Here is a 20,909-nt window from a genome sequence, read left to right as displayed (position 1 = left end):
CTTACAGGATTACAACAGAGGTACATTTTGGACATATATAATTAACAAAGCTAAATTTTATATTTGCTATCTACATATTAATGTGTTTGTGAAGGTGCTTACTGCCTATCTTGTTTATGGATCCCCTGTCTTTGGAAGGCTTCTGTGGGAAAATTGGTGGAGGAGAGAATGTTCATTCTTATAAGGGCCTTTGTTCTCTGATAGACTTAGTAGAGGTCTTAAGGCATGTCTTCTTTTTTTTAAGCTTTTGGTTAATTCTCATGGTATATATTTTCCCCAGATAATAGCTTATAGCTTACTATAAATTACTATTCTTTACTTCTAACAATAGCTAACTCAGTTACTAATGACTTCAGTGTAGGCCTAAGGTCTAAGGAAGTGTATGACTTCTAGAGCTATTTAAGCAACTAAACCGTTTTAGTTTCCCATATTACCAAGTTAAGGATTATATTTGAACCAGGGAACTGAGGACGATATACTAAGACTATATTTATGCCTGCGTATACAGTATAATACTGAATCTCCTAATCATACTGTATGTTGTGTAATTCTGGCCTAGATGAGGTAGTCTCCAGCACAAATCCAGGCTGCCCTACATGCAGAATTGTTCCAGCTAGGCCAGAAGAAAGAAGGTGGATTTCCTGATGTCACAATCTGATACTGTGCAACCCCCAGCAAGGATACTGAGATCTAGACATTTGTTCTGTAGCTCTGTTTGCTGTGTACCAACTTTCTCCTGTATTCTCTAGATAAGTACAGCCTGTCTGATTCACTCACGTGGTATCTGTCTGTATTCTGGTTAATCTGAGCCTCCATGACATCTGTCAATAGTGGTCATAAATGACGGCTAGCTATATGCTTTGTACTGTTTGATGATTTAATACTTTTTAACTCATGAGGTATAAACCACTATCAAATACACATATCATATATATATTCTGTATATATTCTATACATATGTGTTCCTCCATTTTATAGAAAAGGAAACTGAAGTTTAGCAAGTAACTTGTCAAAGGTCACACAATATGTGGTGCAGCAGTGACTCAATCTCAGAGCAGTCTGATGTTAGAGCCCAAGTTCTTAACGATGACATGTACTGCATGCTGCCTCCAGAGTATTTCTCCTCTGATGTTAATTTATAATTGAAAAATTACAATAAAATATAATCCAACAGAATAATTTAAGATAATGCATATACTCCTAAAAAAAACTGTTGTGAGACCCCTGCCCCGTAAAGAGTAGAGTTTGATGGGCTGCTAGAAAGGAATAGGAAAAAGAAAGGTGCCTTTACTTGAATCCTAGAAACTCTAGCCTAGGCTAAAGTGCCTTGATGTAGGCAGGAAGTGGGCCACTTACTCTACTAAGCAGTTCAGATACTTGGGTATGTCCATGGAAGGGCTAAAAGTCTTCCAAAGACTGAATGAGGGAAGAAAAAATAGCTGGGGCAAGTTTTCTATCTTTGTAGAGATTCAAATTATACAATAACCTTTTATGGATTTTTCAGATCAGTTATACAACTATTCATTTAAATGTCTGATTTCATTGTATAAAAGTAAATGGAGTTGGAACAGGTTCCCCCGGGGAGAATTACCTGTAAAAACTGCTGTGGTGGTTGGGTCAGCTGAGCCTGAGATGGTTGCTGAACTGAAGTAAGCTGCTGCTCCTGGGAACTCTGCTGTTGTTGCTGCTGCTGTGTTACTGACAATGTCTGTGACTGTTGCTGCTGTGTGGCAAAAGTAGGATAGGCAGTCACCACCTGACCCATAAGCATAGTACTGGGTACCATGACTGCCCCACAAGCTACAGGAGCAGTCACTAATTTGGTCACAAGTTGCTGACCTTGAGAAAATCTGTTGGAGAAGAAAGAAGAAAGTAGAGTCAGAAACACAAGATATGTATTATAAAAGGGAGTGGGCTGAATACTTGCCTAAGATAATTCCCATGATACTGCCAGTTTTTTTAGAAAGCTATTATGTTCCTGTTTTGTTTCATGTTATTAAAAATTCATTTTGAGATACCACTTAAAAAAGTTTATACAGCAAAATTAACATATGATAACATGTCAAAAATACTAATGTTTTTCCTTTTATAAAATCACTAAGTATTTGGGAGTCAGATACTTGTGGCACATGGTTCACTTGCTAATCACGAGTAAACTTAAAGTCATCTTAAGGGAATTTAAAACACTCTACAGAAGAAATTTACACTAAAAATTGTATTTTATAAACATAACTCAAAACCAAATGTCATTCTAACAGGGAATAAAAGTACGCTCAATTTATAAATTTATCAATGCAGCATAGTAACCGCCATGTTAGAATTAATTCATTTACCTTTGCCTCCCCACTCCCTCCATCTTTCCTTCCTTCGTTCCTTCTTTTTTAATAAAAGAGCAATCAAAACACGATGCCTCTTTGGGGAACAAGATTATTTCTATTTGCTTTTTCTTTGAAATGAAGTTAGTTTCTAACACTGGCCAGACAGTGACGAAACTGGTAAGACCCTCCTGTATATGCAGCCTGACGTAACTGCAATTACAAACTATTTAAAGTACTTAGCAGTGTTAAACTTAGTACAGAGGCATACTTTATTATATATATGTTCTCCAAGACAAATCTATTTTCAATCCACGCTAAATCTTGAAAATACTATATTTTATACACTTCAGAACCAAGTACTTTATAATGGGGAAAAAATAAAATTGGAACAAGTGTTGTTGTTGTTGTGAGCTGCTGTGGAGTTGCCCCCAACTCATGGTGACCGCATGCACAACAGACCTAAATGCTGCCCAGTCCTGCTCCATCCCCACAATTGGTTGTGGATCAACAGTTCTGATCCACTGGGTTTTCTTTGGCTTATTTTCGGAATTAGATCGCCAGACGTTTCTTCCTAGTCTGTCTTAGTCTGGAAGCTCTGCTGAAACCTGTTCAGCAACACACAAGCCTCTATCAACAGATGGATGGTGGCTGTGCATGAGGTGCATTGGCCAGGCCTCCTGCATGGAAGGCAGAATTCTACCACTGAACCACCACTGCCCCCAAGGAAACACATGACATTTACAAAATGGCTTAGTCACAGAAATGCTAATTTCTCTGTAAATCTAAAAGAAATTAGTATCTGAACTGCCCAACTGCTCACTGGCAAATGTGGTAAGAATACTGCATCCATCTCAGGCACCAAAAGACATGCTTCAGTCTAGTTTTGCTTACTCACGCTTCTGTGGCTTTGTATGTACTGCTCTGGCCTGAACACCCTCCCCTGACTCCCTGCCACACCCAAAGGCAAGCTCTCCAAGACTCAGGCCAAGTATGTATCTCCTCTGTGACACCTTCCTTGACCACATTCTCTCTTAACCTGCTTGCCTCCACGCATAAAACTGCTCACTTCCTCCTTTCTAAACACCTATTAAGTATTTATCACATCAAATAGTATTTATTTGTTTACCTTTATATTGTTTTTACTAGTGTAGTCTTTCTCTTGGGGCAAGAACTATGCCATCGTCATCTAAGTAGGCCCTCAAATGTTTGCTGAAATATGTATTCTTCCCTCAAAAAACAGACAGGTTTACAAATAGTTGCAAAACCACACCCTCTAAAACACACATCAATATTCTGGAGTGATGCATTTTTCCTCAGGTGTTACAACTAGCCTGCATTTCTATGGAGCACATAGTGCTTCCTTTCAGAATGTTAGAAAACTTCAGAACGTTAGAGGCGGAAGGTGGACTTTTCTAGTTCTCCCTGCTCTCACTGTCTCTGTGATCCTCCAGCTTCTTTACTCTCTGGAAATTATTAATAGGATTTTAATTTAAAATATTACATGTTCTAACACAACAGCAAAATTGTACACCCTACTTACAGTAAAATAAGTAAAAAATAAAAATGTACTCAAAATGGGATACTTAAGACTACAGACATTCTACAGATGTTAAAAGACAGCTTTACAATGTGTGAATGGCATTTTTTCATAAAGTTTGTTTCTAAGTCAGCTATCTGGGCTTCCCACTAAAATAAGCCATAGAAGGCTGCATTTTGAGAATGACTCACAAAAGCTTAACGTAGTCTATGTTTAAGCACTTGAGCTTTGAAATCAGAGACCAGGCTTGAGCTCAAGGATCCTCCACTACTCCCTTAACTAGCTATATGCCCTTGACCAAATTACTAAAAACCCACTACGTCTCAGTTTTCTTACATCTGGAAGATAAAAGAAGATCCTAACACACCTTTTTTGGGGGGCGGGGAGGGAGGGCATACAAGAATTAAATGAGATAATACATTTTGAGCACTTAGTATAGAACTTAACTGAATAAAAGATAAGCTACTTTTATTCTGTAACATATATATAAACTATGGTAGTACAGACCCTAATCATTGTTTCTACATGAAAACTCTCCAGCATCTGTGTTGAACAGATCTAAGTTTCACAACGAGACAGCTATCACAAACTCTTGTAACAGTGTACTGAAGAATTTGGATTCTACAATATTTGGCAGCACATTTCTGTACAGGAAACAAAATTTGTTGTTACTCTTTTATTATAAAACCTTTAAACAATGGATACACTCTGGGTTTTTATTTCAAATTTAAGAACACTGGTTGGAGTGAGCAACAAACTAAACCATTTTTTAATCAATCAGATTATGACTCTGAAAATGACAAATGACAACTACCTTATCTGTCTGTCCTGAGTGAAAGTAGTTACCGCAGCACTCTGAGTACTGTTCTGTGGCATACTAGATGGGATCTGGACCATGCTTCCTGCTGCTGGCTGAGAAATCACCATAGTGTTATACAGTGGGGCTGTAAGAGTGCTCTGTGTCTGACTGGGGACAGATGTTTGTTGATTATGCCCACTCAGTACATTTTGTTGACTTTGCTAGAAAAGAAAAAGATTTTACAGATAGATTAACTGACAAAAATGTAACCAGAAAACATAACTTCTACTATTCACTGCTCGAATAATAGCTGACATGACAGAGAAAGAAGTGGCAGGATATATTACTCTGAGAGAAATCTACCCACAAAGGAACGACTTGTAGTTACTAAGAATGAAATAGACTTGAATACCCTGCTGGAAGGTTATCTATGACTTTAGAAAAAGAGTGTAACTATAACAGGGAAGATATAAAATATACATGAAAAAATTTCTGTTAAATGCTTGAAGTGAGTAATGGATTATTAGACACTGTTTATGTATTTCATGTAAAGCCTTGGGATTTAAAGTCACAGTTGTACACCAATTACTAAAATACTCGGGAATACTGGTTAAACCATCACTGCCCCAACAGTCTATCCTGCACATATGTTTCCTGGTCAGCCTCTTTACCAGCCAAACCTTCTTAACATATAGAAGTAGTCTGTAAGTTATAAGAACCTGGTATGATTTAGACTAGACCTGTTAAACAAGTCACAACATTTTCTAAATGTCAATATGTTGAAAACATTTGCCATTCAACACTAACATAATTTTTCAAAAAATATTTTAATGATCATTTTTCAATACTGTACTTTCCAATTGCTATTAAAATTTAAAAGATGCTATTTTGCAAGGTAGAGCTTTATTTTTGTTTTAGCAATGGTTCACGTTTCAGTCACTAAATTCTTCATAGCCCATTATACTTGATAACATTACCTGAGTCGATGTATTTTGTAAAGTCTGCTGTTGTATCATGTGCTGAGTTGTACCAATACGTCCAGTATTCATTCCACTTTGAATCTGGTTAGTAGGAACAACCTGACCTTGCATATTTATAGGTGCGAGTTGCTGGATGTTAGATGAATTCCCAGAAGAAAGTTGAACAGAACCAAAATTCAATCCAGGGGTGGACTGTTGTAAAAACATCTTTTAAAATAAAGACTACATTAAAATGAGTTTTGTAGATTAATCATTGAATAAAGCGTGAAACTTCATTCTTCTAGTGATTCCTAACCCTATCCTGTTTCACATTATTAGAAAACGTGCTACAAATTTCAAAATCTCTATTTGTTCGAGCATTTTACATTTTGCGGATTGTTTGTTATATCAGCTAGCATTACCCTAACTCAGTGCTACTCAAAGGTCTGTGGACTAGCAGCATCTGTAATACCTATCATTTATAATTTATGGTATTAGGTAGAAGCAGTTTTTATTTACCAAAGTCCTAGTTTCAATATGTAACTGTAGACTGGTCCTGTTAGTTGACCAAATAATATTAATATCACTCAAACCTACTAGTCCTGGTATTTTAGTAAAACTACTGCTAATGACTGATTTATAAAATTCTGTGGTTAAAAGCTCAGCTGCTAACCAAAAGGTTAGCAGTCTGAATCCACCAGCCTCTCCTTGGAAACCCTATGGGACAGTTCTACTCTGTCCTTATAGGGTTGCTATGAGTTGGTATCAACTTGATGGCAACAGATATCTAAATGTACCTAGAAGTGCATATAAAATACAATTTTTATATTTTGAATTTAAACTTACTAAAAACTGAACTCCTAAAAGATGATTCCATTAGGCTGGAGAAACAAGGACGTTGATGGAAATACCCTTATGAGTAATTATCTTTAAAGACTGTAAATGAAACCATACTGAATAATCAATGAATATTTATTGAACTGTCAAATAAGTCAATTTTCCTAAGACACCAAAATATGGATGCAAGATTGTAACTCTGTAGTATTCAAATAAAAGAATAACTTACCTGCAGCCCTTGACCATGAACCATCTGAAGTTGTTCTTGAATTTTTCTTAGTTCTTCTTGTTGTCGATGAATATTTGCCTCTATCATCCGTGTTCGTTGCTCCAATTGGTCTTTCAGATGCTGCATGGCTCCTAATTGAGCTGAAAACTGAAACTGAAGTACCATGCGTGGACAGAGGAAAGCATATTTTAGAAGTTCTCATAATTGTACAATGTGGAAAGTAAGCAGTATATCATGAGTTAAGAATGTTATGCCAGTTATCAATTATCAATGTATTGCCTCTCAGCAGGATTCTCAAATCCAGGCATCTCTGCTCTGCTTTTGTGATACTGGAGATGGACCCTGTAAATATTTCTCCTTGCTAACAGGCACAAATTTAATCATATCAGTAGAGGGTACATGAGAGATACTGCAAGAGGAAGGGGCTCTGCAAGAGGAAGGGGCTTTCCTCCCTGGTTCTGGGGCTTTTCTTTCTTGCTCTTATGGCACGGCTGCCAGCAGGCAGTTTCCCAGCAAGTCTCATCAGCACCCCTGAAGGTGGCTTTCCAGCAAGTCTCACTGGCATCCTAGTGGGCAGCTTCCCAGTCCCGCTGCACTCCAGTGGGTGGCTTCATAGCATGTTTTGCCAGCACTCCAGCAGGTGGTTTCCTGCTCTGCAGCCCTTGCCTGTGGTACCTCAGTGAACTTCTGTCATCGGGGGTGGGGAGGTTTTGGAGGTAGGAGAATTTTCCAAGATTGTTCCTTCCTCAGATACTCTCTTTCTGCCTTATAGTTAGTGGCTGCTCTCTACAACTCCTGTTCCTATATTCTTTAGAGTTCTCTTTATTCCTCTTAGTAGTTAATCCCTATTACCAGTTCACTCACTGGAACAAGTCACTTAACTTCTCTCAGTCTCAGTTTATCTGTAAAATGGGGATAATGAAAGCACCAACTTTATGGGGTTTCTGTAGGTATTAAATGAGTTAATGTTTTAGGCGGTACCATTTCAAATTGCTGATAACTGACATTTTCCACCTAAGTTAACAGCAGTTTCATATGGTTCAGGTGAATATACAAAACCCCTAGTACAACACCTGGCACATAAGAGCTCAAAAGAAGTTTGACATTATTCTCATTATTATCATTTATTAAAAATGCAGTGAAAACTATACCTTGTCATATAAAGCATACAAAATCTATCTTAATTAGCTGCTCTTTTACTCATTATCCTCTATTTTATGTGGAAGCAATGGGTCACAGGTGGTGGATATGGAGGAATTAAAAAAACAGCTTCCCCAGTGGCTTCACTTCTACACTTTAACAAATGAAGAAGTAGCCAGCACCTAGAGTTCGTCATATCAAATTCTAACATCCCTAGAATGTCCTCTATGTGCACATAAGAAGTACCCAAAGTGAAAAAAAGAGATAACCAACTATAATATTTTCAACTAAAACTGTTCTCAGACAAGTACAGAACAAAGACTTTTAAGGACTATGCAATTATGAATGAACAAAAACATAAAAGTTATTCTACTTCCAGTGTTTATAATCATTATTTATTTTTCTATGTTTTATCTGAGTCATAAGCAGCCCCTATTTTCTACTGCTTGTAATTTAGCTACAGTTGATGATTTACATCTTCAGTCTATACAGGCTCATTTAATATATTTCCATAAATATTTGGCCATAAGTACACAAGCTATTGTGTAAGGGCAGAAAGAGTTTCACTTTAGTGGAAATCTGTCTCAATCTTAACATAAGTCTCCTACAATGAGTTGCATTTAAAAGTGACAAATGCCTCCCAAAAACTTTTTTTCCTCTGTCTTCAGACGTTTGTATTGAGGACACTGAATACTACTTTTCAAGGCATACAACTCTGGCTTCTGAAGTTAACAATAATTATACTATACCCTATATTAGACTACACCACAAGTTTAAGAAAAGATTACATATTTAGTACCTCAATTCCCTCATGTCTTTATTTGTATTAGTAAAAATGTTATATTTGTTATATGAATTTATTTTAACTAAAGTTAATTGTACCTTTGGATAAAAAGTATATTGTCACAATTTATAAAGGGTATAAAGGATTTCTATTAAGTACAAGCAAGAAAATAGAAACCAATACAGAAGCAGGATAACAGGAAATAAAACCATAGAACTAAGAAGCAAAGCAGTTGGCTTTATCACTGAATAAGATGAGAGATTTCATTACTAACATTTTTGACACAGTGGATAGTATTTATTTCCTTTAAAATGAAATATGAAAATATTTCTTTAAAATGTTAAGAAATGCATATTCAGTATTCTGAGATTAATGAACTAATGATATTGAAAGTATGTCTAAATATTTACATAAAAATTCTGTTAACACTTCAGAATAAATAGGATTTGAGCACTCAATACTCATAAAAACTGTTGTAACTAAATATAACATTTAATAAAACAGTGCTATTATAAAGATCTTATATAAGAGTATGTTGCTAGAGCTCAAGATTAGGAAGTTGAGGTAATCTATAACATCAATATGTCTGTACAAGTGTCATATAACATTTTAATTATATATGTATATATTAAACAATACCTATAAATAATATTATTTTAAAAAAAGATACTGTTTTTACCTATTGTTAACTATCATTACCTAAAATCAAGCTACTGCTAAATCAAGGTGTATTTAATGCCAAACAAAGCAATCAGAAAACTTTATATCATCCTTACTACTACTCAGCGGTATTTTTAATGTGTTTCAGGCATTAAATCAGTTCAGTTAATAAATTACAAATTGGAGAACTATGTTCAAAAGTAACTTAGTGTCACTTTTGTAATACCTCTCCTTTGTCTTATATTTAGGCCTCCTTCAGGACTTAGGCCAGGCAAGAGTTCTTCTGGAAAGTCTTCCTTTGTTTCCTTAGGCTGTACTAAGGTTCCATCTCATATATTCATGTATCAGCCTGTATACCTCCTAGTACGCACCATAAAGAAGTCACCTAGGTGCCCTCCATGTGTAATAAAGTCTTTTAGTATTGATATTACATCTTACTCATCTTTGTATTGTCAACACCTGTAATATCTGACACATACAAGGAACTCAATAAATGTCCTGTATATGAACAAATGAATGAATGTATGAATAAAGTTACTCAATTCTTCCAATATCCATAAGAAGAACAAAATGAACAGCTACATTTCAACCTCAATATCTTTAGATCTATAGCATTTCTCAATGGGGAGTGTTGTGGTATATCAAGCAGGACAATTCTTTGTTGTACAAGACAGTCCTGCATATTCAAGGACATTTACCACCCTGGTGGAAACCCTGGTGGCATAGTGGTTAAGAGCTACGGCTGCTAACCAAAAGGTCGGCAGTTCAAATCCACCAGGGACTCCTTGGAAACCCTGTGGGGCAGTTCTACTCTGTCCTGTAGGGTCACTATGAGTCGGAATCAACTTGATGGCAGTGGGTTTGGTTTTTGGGTTAGCCCCTGCCAGTGGTACCCTACAATCATTATGACAATCAAGAATGTCCCCAGATATTCTAAATGCCCCCAGTTGAGATTTACCACTTCTAAAACTACATTTTAAAGAAATCTATATTATCTTAAAAGCAATTTATCATTTTACAATACTCAATTCAAACAAACAATCAAAAAATACCTGGGACATGCCTTGTGGAATTGGTAAATTTGCAGCTTGAGACATCACGGGCTGTGTTAATGACTGACCAACAGACTGGGAATTCATGGACTAGAAACAAAACAAATAACACTGGAATGATGATCATTCTCATACGTGAGCACTTTCACCAGAAATATCAACATGATACTTTTATGACTGAACTTTCAATTTGCCTCATACTTTCATTAGGTAAGCGTAGGTATGTCTCCCCCTCTATACTGGAAAGGCCTGTTCCTGACTTATATTTTTATCTTCCAAGGCACCTACCACAGTACCTTACATGGGGTCCTCAATAAAAGTTGGCTGAACTTAACTGAAGGTGACTGGCATTTGAATTTAGATATAAAATGCTTCTACATTACCAGCTTTTTACATTTTACCTGAAAAATAGCTAAAAACAGCTAAAAGGACTGATATCTACGACAACTATTTCACAAAAAAAGAGAGATCTTGAGTAAATATTATATATCAACAACCATTTTGATCTTTATAGAAAAGGATAATGAATAAATGGAATTCTGTAGATTTAGATGATTTTTTTTCCCGCTACTAGTAAATCTTTATTCAGAAGAACGTTAACTAAAGAGCTCACCTGACTACTAAATGATGACCTCCTTTGTGCCATCTTTTCATGAGCTGGTAAGTGCTGTCTGGGAGGAGTGCTCGTATCTGTTTGGATCTTTGTTGGTGTTGCTGAGGTCAACAAGAACAGAACAGCATAAGGTGCTTTAGAAAATACAGTTTCGAAAAATTAATTTCAAAATGCATTTCAGTGAATAAAAATGGTTATTTTTCTAAACCATTCAATAAAAGTGAAGTCTACTATAATGAGATGATTCATTTTAATTTATTTATACATATTATTGTGGTGAAAATATACACAACATTCTCCATTTCAACAATTTCTACATTTAAAATTTAGTGCCTTTGATTACATTCTTCATCTCCTGTCTTTTATAAGGACAAAGAAAATATTTGAAACAGGAAAACTTTAAAAATGATTGCTAATTTAATGACAATTATGAAAGTTTTCATAAAGACAAAACACTAAAAAGCTTTCAAAAAAGCAAACTGGTTTAAAAGAACACTCACGGGCTTTAGCAGTAAAGAAGAAAGAAATAGTTTGATTTTCTTGCGGGATGAGTAAAAATAAATTACCAAGACCAACACTGTTGTTACTGTTGTGTGCTGTCTAGTTGATTCTGATTCACAGCAACCCTATATGACAGAGCAGAACTGCCCTATAAGATTTCCTAGGCTGTGATCTTTACGGGAGATAATCACTGGGTCTTTTCTCCTGTGGAGTTGCTGATGGGTTCGAACCACTGACCTTTTGGTTAGAGGCACTTAACCACTGCACCACCAGGGCTCTTTCAAAATCACCCTTAATAGGCTGGCACTGGTAGGATTTGAACCTATGCTCCCAAAGAGACTGGAGACTTAATCCAGTGCCTGGGACTGCTTGGCCATGCTACCAGCATCACTACCTACATATTTTATAGGGCACTTGATAAAGTTAATTCTTTGCTAGATGTTAGCACTGTGCCTCCTACTTACTTGAAAGGTTAATATATTTAAAAAATGCAGAACATTTATAATTTTAAAGAAGCACTTGATGAAAAAAGCTGATACCAGTTAACACAAATAATTTAGAAGCACGTTCTTTAATGGAAGTCTGCTTTCAAGTGAGGGTACTCACAAGAAGGGTCAGAGACTGCTGTGTGAGACGATTTTCTTGAACTCCTGGAGGAAGCAGAAGGGGTTGGACTGTGATCAAACCTTTCCAATGCTTCCTTGAGACTGACTGTGTTTATACGATTATCAGACCCAGAATCTTGGCTCTAAGAAGACAGAGTAAGATAAATGTTTTCTTGTGGGTCAGTTCAGAGATTCCAAATTAGCAATACTGCTTGTTTAAAATAAATAAATAAATAAAAGTTTTTACCCATAACAAGGCAAAGGTACCTGTGCATATGCTAGGTAAAGAAATGAAAATTTATTTTTTATAGCCAGAAAGTTTTGGCTTCTTTCTCTATTTGAAGAAACAACAAAATAAAGATGACACTTTAGTTTATGTACAAGGTATCGTAAGCGTCTTTGGAACTTCAACACCAATTGCTCACAATCTTCCCCTTTACTCCAAATTCGAACTTTCTCCAAAACTTCAGTATTCACATGGATGACTCATGCAACAACATCCTATGCTCTCCAACAATTTCTTCCTTCCACTCTACCTCAGTTATTCAATCTCTTCACCTGTATCAGATACTGTAACATTCCAAAAGTACAAATTAAAATCCCACTTTAAACCATGGGGTCACGATGAGTCAGAATTTACTCCACGGCAACAGGTTTACTTATGGTCCCTGGGTGCCACAAATGGTTTGCACTTGACTACAAACCTAAAGATTGGTGGATCGAAGTCACCCAGCAGCACCACATGAGAAAGGCCTGGCAAACTACTTCCGTAAAGATTACAGCCAAGAAAACCCTACAGAGCAGTTCTACTCTAACACATGGGGTCACGATGAGTCAGAATCGACTGGATGGCAACGGGCTTTATTTGTTTAAACCATACTCTCCTATCCTTCTAGCTCACTTGCTTAAGTATCTCTTTAGAAACAACTAAGCAACCTAACAGTATAGGCAGCAATACTGTTAAGTTTTTCTGCTGGGCTCACTTCACCACCCTTCACAATAATTCTATACCTATTCCACTCTGTCTCCATCTCTCTGTTGACAGCCTTACCTTATGCTTACAGATAACTTATTTTGCCACCACCAAATGAATAAGGAAGACCAAAGAAGAACTGATGCCTTTGAATTGTAGCATTGGTGAAGAATACTGAATACACCATGGACTGCCAGAAGAACGAACAAATCTGTATTGGAAGAACTACAGCCAGAATGCTCCTTAAAGGCAAGGAAGGTGAGACTTCATCTCACATAGTTTGGACATGTTATCAGGAGGGACCAGTCCCTGGAGAAGGACTTCATCCTTGGTAAAGTGGAAGGTCAGTGAAAAAGAGAAAGAACCTCAACAAGACAGACGGACACAGGGGCTGCAACAATGGGCTCAAGCATAATGATTGTAAGAATGGTGCAGGACCGGGCAGTGTTCATTCTGCTGTACACAAGGATGCTGTAAGTTGGAACTGACTTGATGGCACCTAAAAACAACAACAAATAAATAATCCTACTTTCTAATACAGCAGGTATATGAATGAATCCGTCTTTTTTTTATCCTTCCCACTGTAATAGAGGAAATGTTCTCTTAAAAGCCCTGTACATGCAGCAGTGAATAAGAAAGAAACAATGGCTCTGCTCTTACTTGAGGAAAGCTTACATAAAAGGGAGAACAGTAAAGTAATGCATAAAGTTGCCTCACAGCAACCCTATAGGACAGAGCAGAACCATCCCATAGGGTTTCCAAGGCTGTAATCTTTACAGAAACAGACTGCCACATCATTCCCCTGAAGAGTGGCTGGTGGGTTCAAACCACCGGCCTTTCAGTTAGCAGCTGAGCACTTAACCACTATGCACCAGGGCTCCTTAATACGTATGAATACATACATACATGTGTTTATACATATATACACATACACATAAACGAACAATATGATTTCAAAGTTACTCGTGCTATCAAGGCAGGGGAGGGGTGATGTGGCAGAATGCCTTATTCACTGCCAAATATTGCTATAAGCTCCCACTACCACATCAGTCTACCCACCAGTACTCACTCACATACTCTACCTTTCTTCATGTTACCATAGAACACGGGCGTCAGCAAACTTCTTCTGTTAAGGGCCAGGCAGTTAATATTTTTTGTTTTGTAGGCTATACAATCTCTGTCATAACTGTTCAACTCTTGTTATATAGTTCAAAAGCAGCCACAGACAATATATAAACCAATGAGTGTGGCTGTGCGCCAATACAACTTTATTCTGTGGACACGTAAGTTTGAGTTTGATATAATTTTCATGTTACGAAACATTCTTCTTCTTTTATCCATCACCATTTGCAAGTGTAAAAATCACTTCTAGCTTGTGGGTGTTACAAAACCACATTTGGCCTGTAGACCATAGTCTGCTGACCCCCTACTCTAGATGAGGAGCCCTGGTGGCACAGTGGTTAAGAGCTCAGCTGTTAACCAAAAGGTCAGGAGTTCGAATCCACCAGCTGCTCCTTGGAAATCCTACAGAGCAATTCCACTCTGACCTATAGGGTCACTAGGAGTGGGAATCAACTCAATGGCAACTTTTTTTTTTTTTTTTTTTTTGGTACTATAGATGAATAATCTGTCCTAGTTAACACAATCCTTTCACTTGTGGACTAGATCCCATCTTCTCTCACCTTCTCAGGAAGATTGCTCTAGAATTTCTAACCTGTCTCTCCCATTATCAATTCTTCTGTTTTCATCAGACCATTCTCAACAGTATGCAAAAATACTATTATTTCTCCTGTCTTTGAAAAAACAAAACCAACTTCCTTTAAGCCCGTTTTCCCTTCCTACTCTTGTCCTATTTTTCTCCTCTTTGTAGCAAAACTCCTCCTTACTCACTGTCTCCAATTTCTCTTCTCCCAGAAAATTCTCTATTATACCCACTCTGATCAGGCTTTCTCTCATAATACCACACCACCAAATCCAACATAAGAGATGACCACCAGTGAAATACATGTTGTTAAGCTCAATATTCAATTCTCAGTCCTCATCTAATTGAGCCCATCTCAGCTGAATCTGACAAAGCTGATCACTTATTCATTGCTGTATTCTCGATATCCACAGTCATGCCCTGTCACACATAGAAGGTAGTTAATAAGGCTTGCTGAATAACTGACTAATTCCCGGGCATCCTAGCTATTTAACTCACTTATTTTCTGTGGGTTAAAAATACTGCTTGTGGTAGGGAACTCTGATATGGCTCACAATGATCCCTGCCTCCTGGTATTCATGCCATTGTATAAAACTCTTCCCTTGAGTGTAGCCTGGACCCACTGACTTGCTTCTAGCAAATAAAATAGGCAAAAGTGATGGGACATCACTTCCATGACTGTTGTTAGCTGCCACTGAGTTGGCCCCCAACTCATGGTGACCCCATGCACAACGGAACAAATCACTGTCTGGTCCTGCACCATCACTATGATCAGATGGGGGACCAGATTGCTGAGATCCTTAGAATTTTCACTGACTGCTTCTTGGAAGTAGATTGCCAGGCCTTTCTTTCTAGTCCATCTTAGTTTGGAAGCTCCGCTGGCACCTGTTCAGCATCATGGCAATACACAAGCCTCCACTGATAGATGGGTGGTGGCTGCACATGAGGTGCACTGCCCAGAAACTGAACCTGAGTCTACCACATGGAAGGTAAGAATTCTACCACTAAACCACCACTGTCCCCATAGCCACTGCCCCCATAATCATTTCCATGATCAGATTACAAAATACTGTGACTTCCATCTCAGTGTTTTCTCTCCATGCATCCTTTTGCATGCTTGCTCTGATGGAGAGGGCCACCTGGCAAGGAACTGAGGGCGGCCTTCAGCCATCAGCCAAGAAGGAACCAAGGGCTGCCATTCAACTGCCCATGAGGAAATAAATTTTGTCAACATTCACTGAGTGAGCTTGGAAATAGATTCTACCCCAGGTGAAAGATGACTGTGGCCCCAGACAACATCTTGATTACAGTCTCATGACAAATCCTGAAGTAGAGGGCCTAGCTAAGCCATGCTTTGATTCCCAACTCACAGAAACTGTGGGATAATAAATATGTATTGTTTTACGTCACTAAGTTCTGGAGTACTCAGTCACACAGCAATAAATAATTAATATGCTCCACTTCTGCCCATAATGAAATGAGACACCAGAGTTCAACTCCTGACGATAACTTCCTACCCAAACTATAGAACAGTTTTGTTTGTTTGCATGTTTGTTTTATCTCATGAAGCCTCAGTTTCAATAATTTTAAAATAGAAATACTACCTACCAGGTTAAGTATGTCTGAGGAGTAAATGACATTTTGTAATTCATACAAAGAACCTAGCCAGAGCCTAACACATAGTAGGCAATTAATAAATCGTAGTTTTAATCAGAGATCACATATGACTTTCACCTAATTATCACTAAATGGTAGGCCTTTCAAATCCTTTTGAGAATCACATGAGCTGTTTAAAAGTTAAACTTAAAATAAAAACAAACCGTGAAGTATAATATCTCTGTCACAAGGGAAGAAATCAAATATTTGAAAAGACAAATAATTTTCCTATAAACTGAGTCTCTTCTTTCACTGGGAAAAAATTAAATGATTTTTTAAAAACTTAAGAAGCCTACTTTGTCAGCAGCTGTCTCAGGAAGAGATTCTTCAATGCCAAGTTCTCGTCGTCTTTCAGCCCTAACTTCTGCATAACTAAAAAAAAAAAAAAAAAAAAAATTAGTACGTGGTCATGCATTTAGAATACTGCACAGAGTTGCAAACATTCAGTGTTTGCTATGTGTCACAACTATTCATTACTAATGCTAGACTATTTTCTATGCTCTATGCAAATCTAAAACATATCTGCAGTGTACTGTCTTAACTCAATTTGCATTTTTGTAAGTATCTTAAAGTTGTAGATGTTACTGCAAATGCTCCATAACTACACAGTATTTAAATTACAAACACTAAGTAAAGGGACAGTATGCTTATCTATTCCAGTTTTTCTTTTACAATGATTGACCCTGGCACATAAATTAGTTACATTTCTGCTCTAAAATATAAAATTTATGCCAAGAATTATACACATTCTATATACCTGTATTATACTTCTACATAGCACCGATTCAGTAAATTTAATAGTATACAGAAAGGATGTATTAAAAAATGAAAAAAAATCACTCTGTAATTCATTAACTAGCTACATATAAAAACTGTATGGCCAAAATTATTGTAAAATGTTACAGTAGTTCAGAATTTCTCTAAAAGGATTATTACCTTACTACAGTGTGAGTACAAACAATAAACTCTGGCCTTGAATTCCACTGATGATAAGTGATATAATAATGAGTTTGAAGCCAAATCCACTGTTGTCCTTTAGTCAGGAACCTATAATAACATGATTTGCCTTTCCCATATTGCATTACTAAGAAGAAAAGAGAAACATATTTTTCTTTGATCCATATTATTAATTATTAAGAATCTATTTCTAACCAAAGGCTATCATTCACATTTAAAGCTACCTACAATTATTTTTATGGCTTTTCAATAACATACATTAATTATAAAAACACGCTATACTTACACAGTTTAAGGACCCAAGCAATTAACAGATCTTCCACCAAAGTGCCCAACTTAATGACCAGTTGTTGCTATATACAAGCAGAGGAAGAGAGGGGCAATCTTCCATACTTTTCATGCACAATAAACTTCCAAATATTTAAGAATAAATTATTCACCTTGTTGACTTCCTCCTGCTCAGATATGCTTAGGGTAATGTAGTAATACGTTAACCACACCAGGGTTTTTTTTTTCCCCACAGGTACCCTGGTAGGGAAGGCATCTTTGAGACATTTAAGTCTACACCTTAACTAACACAAATCAGAATAACTTGCTTAAAGTAACTGTTCAGTGCAAGATTTTCCAAAGAATGCTCTGTAGATTGTAAGTTTGAAGACTTTTAACGGATTTTAAGCAAAAAATGGGTTCTGTGGTTAAAGTAATTTGGGAAGCTCTTTGTTTAAATACATTTCTTTAGTCTTCTCAAAACCTTCAGTATGCTAATGTATGCCAAGATTCTCTAAGAGAGAGAGATTATGAAGTGTTTCCCAGACTTCACTGACCATAAAATCCTTTTTAATGGACTCGCATTCAGTGAACACATCTTAGAAAATACTGTTCTGGAATTTCTCTCTCTCTATTAATGAGGACATTAAATCACTTGTCCAAAATTACACAGCTAGTTAACAGAAGTATCAGGTCTTCTCACTAAACCTTGCTGCCGACTGCTTACATCACTTGGAATGAAATCACTTTGGGGCTGCAATGAGTTTACTCTTAAAAATTTTCCATATACAGGCAGTCCGTGGGTTATGAACGTCCAACTTACGTACAACCCGTAGTTACAAACCAAACCCGTAAAGCCTATTATTATATTAAAAATTTGAGGTACATACAATGATTTGAGTAACAAACAGGTGCTACTTTGCAAGGCACATCAAAACATTATTATTATTACTGTATGTCTTAATCATCTAGTGCTGCTATAACAGAAATACCACAAACGGATGGCTTTAACAAAGAGAAATTTATTTTCTCACAGTGTAGTAGGCTAGAAGTCCAAATTCAGGGTGTCAGCTCCAGGGGAAGGCCTTTTTTGTCAGCTCTGGAGGAAGGTCCTTGTTATCAGTCTTCCCTTGGTCTGGGAGCATCCGGCGTAGGAACCTCAGGTCCAAAGGACATGCTCCGCTCCCGGCACTGCTTTCTTGGTGGTATGAGGTCCCCGTGTCTCTCTGGCTTAATTCTCTTTTTTATATCTCAAAAGAGATTAGCTTAAGACACTAATCTTGTAGATCTTATCGATACAACTGCCACTAATCCATCTCATTACATCATAGTGACAGGATTTACAACACATGGGGAAATCACATCAGATGACAAAATGGTAGACAATCATACTGGGAATTATGACCTAGCCAAGTTGACACATATTTTTAGGGGACACAATTGAATCCACAACACTGTATTATTATGCTAAAGATGTTGTTTTGGTTATTGAGTGCTGCTATAACAGAAACACTACAAGCAGATGGCTTTAACAAACAAATTTATTCTCTCATAGTGTAGGAGGCTAGAAGTCTGGTAACAAGGTGCTAGCCTTTCTCTCTCTGTCAGCTGTGGGGGAAAGTCTTTGTCTCCTTTCAACGTCTGTGGGCCCGGCTTTCCTTGGAAATCTCCATGTGTCTTGGCATCGATATTCCCGTGGGTCTAGGAGGTTCTCAGTGCAGGGACCCTGGGTCAAAAGGATGAGCTCCACTCCAGGCTCTTCCTTCCTGGTGCTAGTAGGTCCCTCTCTCTCTGCTTGCTTCTCTCTCCTTTTATCTCTTGTAAGATAAAAGGTGATGCAGGCTATACCCCAGAGATACTCCCCTTACATCAGATCAGGGCTGTAACCTGAGTAAGGGTGTTGCATCCCACCCTAATCTCCTTATAACTGATTGGCTGATCACATTATGAGGGATGATTACATCATTACATGACTGCCAAATTACTGAGAATCATGGCCCAGCCAAGCTAACACATATTTTGGGAGGACATAACTCAATCCATGACATTCTACCCTCTGTCCCCCCAAAATTCAAGTCCTTGCCACATGCAAAACACACTCACCCCATCATATCATCCCAAAAGTGTTAAATCAACTCTAAATCCAAATTCCATCCTCAGGAAAAATTCCTCTTCATCTATGAACCTGTGAAATCTAGAATACAAGTTATCTGCTTCCAAAGTACAATGGTAGAACAGGTACAAGGCAGACATTTCCATTACAAATGGGAGAAATTGGAGGGAAAGAAGAGATAATGGGCACTAAGCAAGTGAAAAACCCAGCAAAACAATTTACATTAGCTCTCAAGGCTTGAAAATAATCCTCTGTTCTCTGAGACCATTTAGGCAGTGACCTTGCTCTCCAGACTCTGGGTGTTGGCCACTCCCTCTGGATTCTGGGTGGAGGTCCCTTGGCCCCGGGCTTGAGCCCCGCCTTCCAGGCCCACTGGGACGGCAACTCTGCTTCCTTGGCTTTGAGTAGCCTCATTCTCCTAGTTCAACTGACGACTCCACTCCTTTGCCCCCAGCAGACCCCACTCTTTTGCCCCTTGGGTATGGCAGCTCCGCCCCCTCAGCTTTGGGCAGGGGATCCGGCTCCATCCTCTGGCACTCGTGAATGGCAGCCCCACACTCTGGGACCAAGCAGGTGAAGATATGAATCTTTGAAACCTAGAAGGCTGTGGCCTCACCCTTTGAAGCCCCCGAGGGCAGACCAAGGCAGATCTGCTTCCTAAGCTCCTTGTCTCTTCAGCTTCTGCATTCTGGTTCTTTGGCCTCTCAGCCCCTTGCCCTCTTGGGCCGGCCTGGCCTCTGCCCTGCTCGGACAAGTGTTACAAAGCTCTTTAGTTCTACTGGTAAGTGCCCGAAGGCATCCCACTCTGCCAGTAAGCCTTGGCCTGACGGCACTCAGTTCTCTCACTCCATGGGTTGGCGAGCCTAATTCCACTAGTAAGTGCCCAGAGGCACCCTACTCTGCCAGGAAGCCTCCTGCCCGAAGGCACTCAGCTCTCTCACTCCATGGGTTGCATTCTGAGACATCTTGTGCCAGTTTCCTGGTTCTGCTGCCACCATTTCTCTGCTGCTGCTCCTCGTCATCTGCACTGTCTCTGGTGTTACAGCTCTCCTCGCTTCCTTCTGAGCCATCACCAGAACTGCCTTTGACATCCATAATTCCACCAATAGTTTTCCAAAGTAATGTAGGCTTTTACTATTAGGCACCTTAAAACTCTTCCAGCCTCTACCTATTCACAGTTTCAAAACCACTTCCATATTTTAGGTAT

At 38.1% G+C, this 20,909-nt stretch overlaps 1 protein-coding gene across 6 annotated transcripts in view; it reads right to left on the bottom strand.

Moving 5' to 3' along the window:
• The window catches only part of CLOCK (clock circadian regulator), a 144,599-nt gene that overhangs the window by 4,783 nt on the left and 118,907 nt on the right, over positions 1–20,909 (bottom strand). For all 6 annotated transcript variants that reach the window (XM_023737328.1, XM_023737332.1, XM_023737331.1 and 3 more), the window contains 9 exons: positions 17,302–17,449; positions 16,662–16,737; positions 12,036–12,177; positions 10,929–11,029; positions 10,316–10,405; positions 6,680–6,832; positions 5,632–5,841; positions 4,670–4,875; positions 1,592–1,850 (listed from right to left, as the gene is read on the bottom strand). In XM_023737328.1, the coding sequence (XP_023593096.1) occupies positions 1,592–1,850; positions 4,670–4,875; positions 5,632–5,841; positions 6,680–6,832; positions 10,316–10,405; positions 10,929–11,029; positions 12,036–12,177; positions 16,662–16,737; positions 17,302–17,449 (1,385 nt within the window). The remainder of the gene's footprint in view (positions 1–1,591; positions 1,851–4,669; positions 4,876–5,631; positions 5,842–6,679; positions 6,833–10,315; positions 10,406–10,928; positions 11,030–12,035; positions 12,178–16,661; positions 16,738–17,301; positions 17,450–20,909) is intronic.

The sequence above is a fragment of the Trichechus manatus genome, unplaced genomic scaffold (assembly GCF_000243295.1).
Source record: "Trichechus manatus latirostris isolate Lorelei unplaced genomic scaffold, TriManLat1.0 scaffold00101, whole genome shotgun sequence".
Taxonomy (NCBI): domain Eukaryota; kingdom Metazoa; phylum Chordata; class Mammalia; order Sirenia; family Trichechidae; genus Trichechus; species Trichechus manatus.
This window is presented reverse-complemented; position numbering and strand designations above follow the sequence as displayed.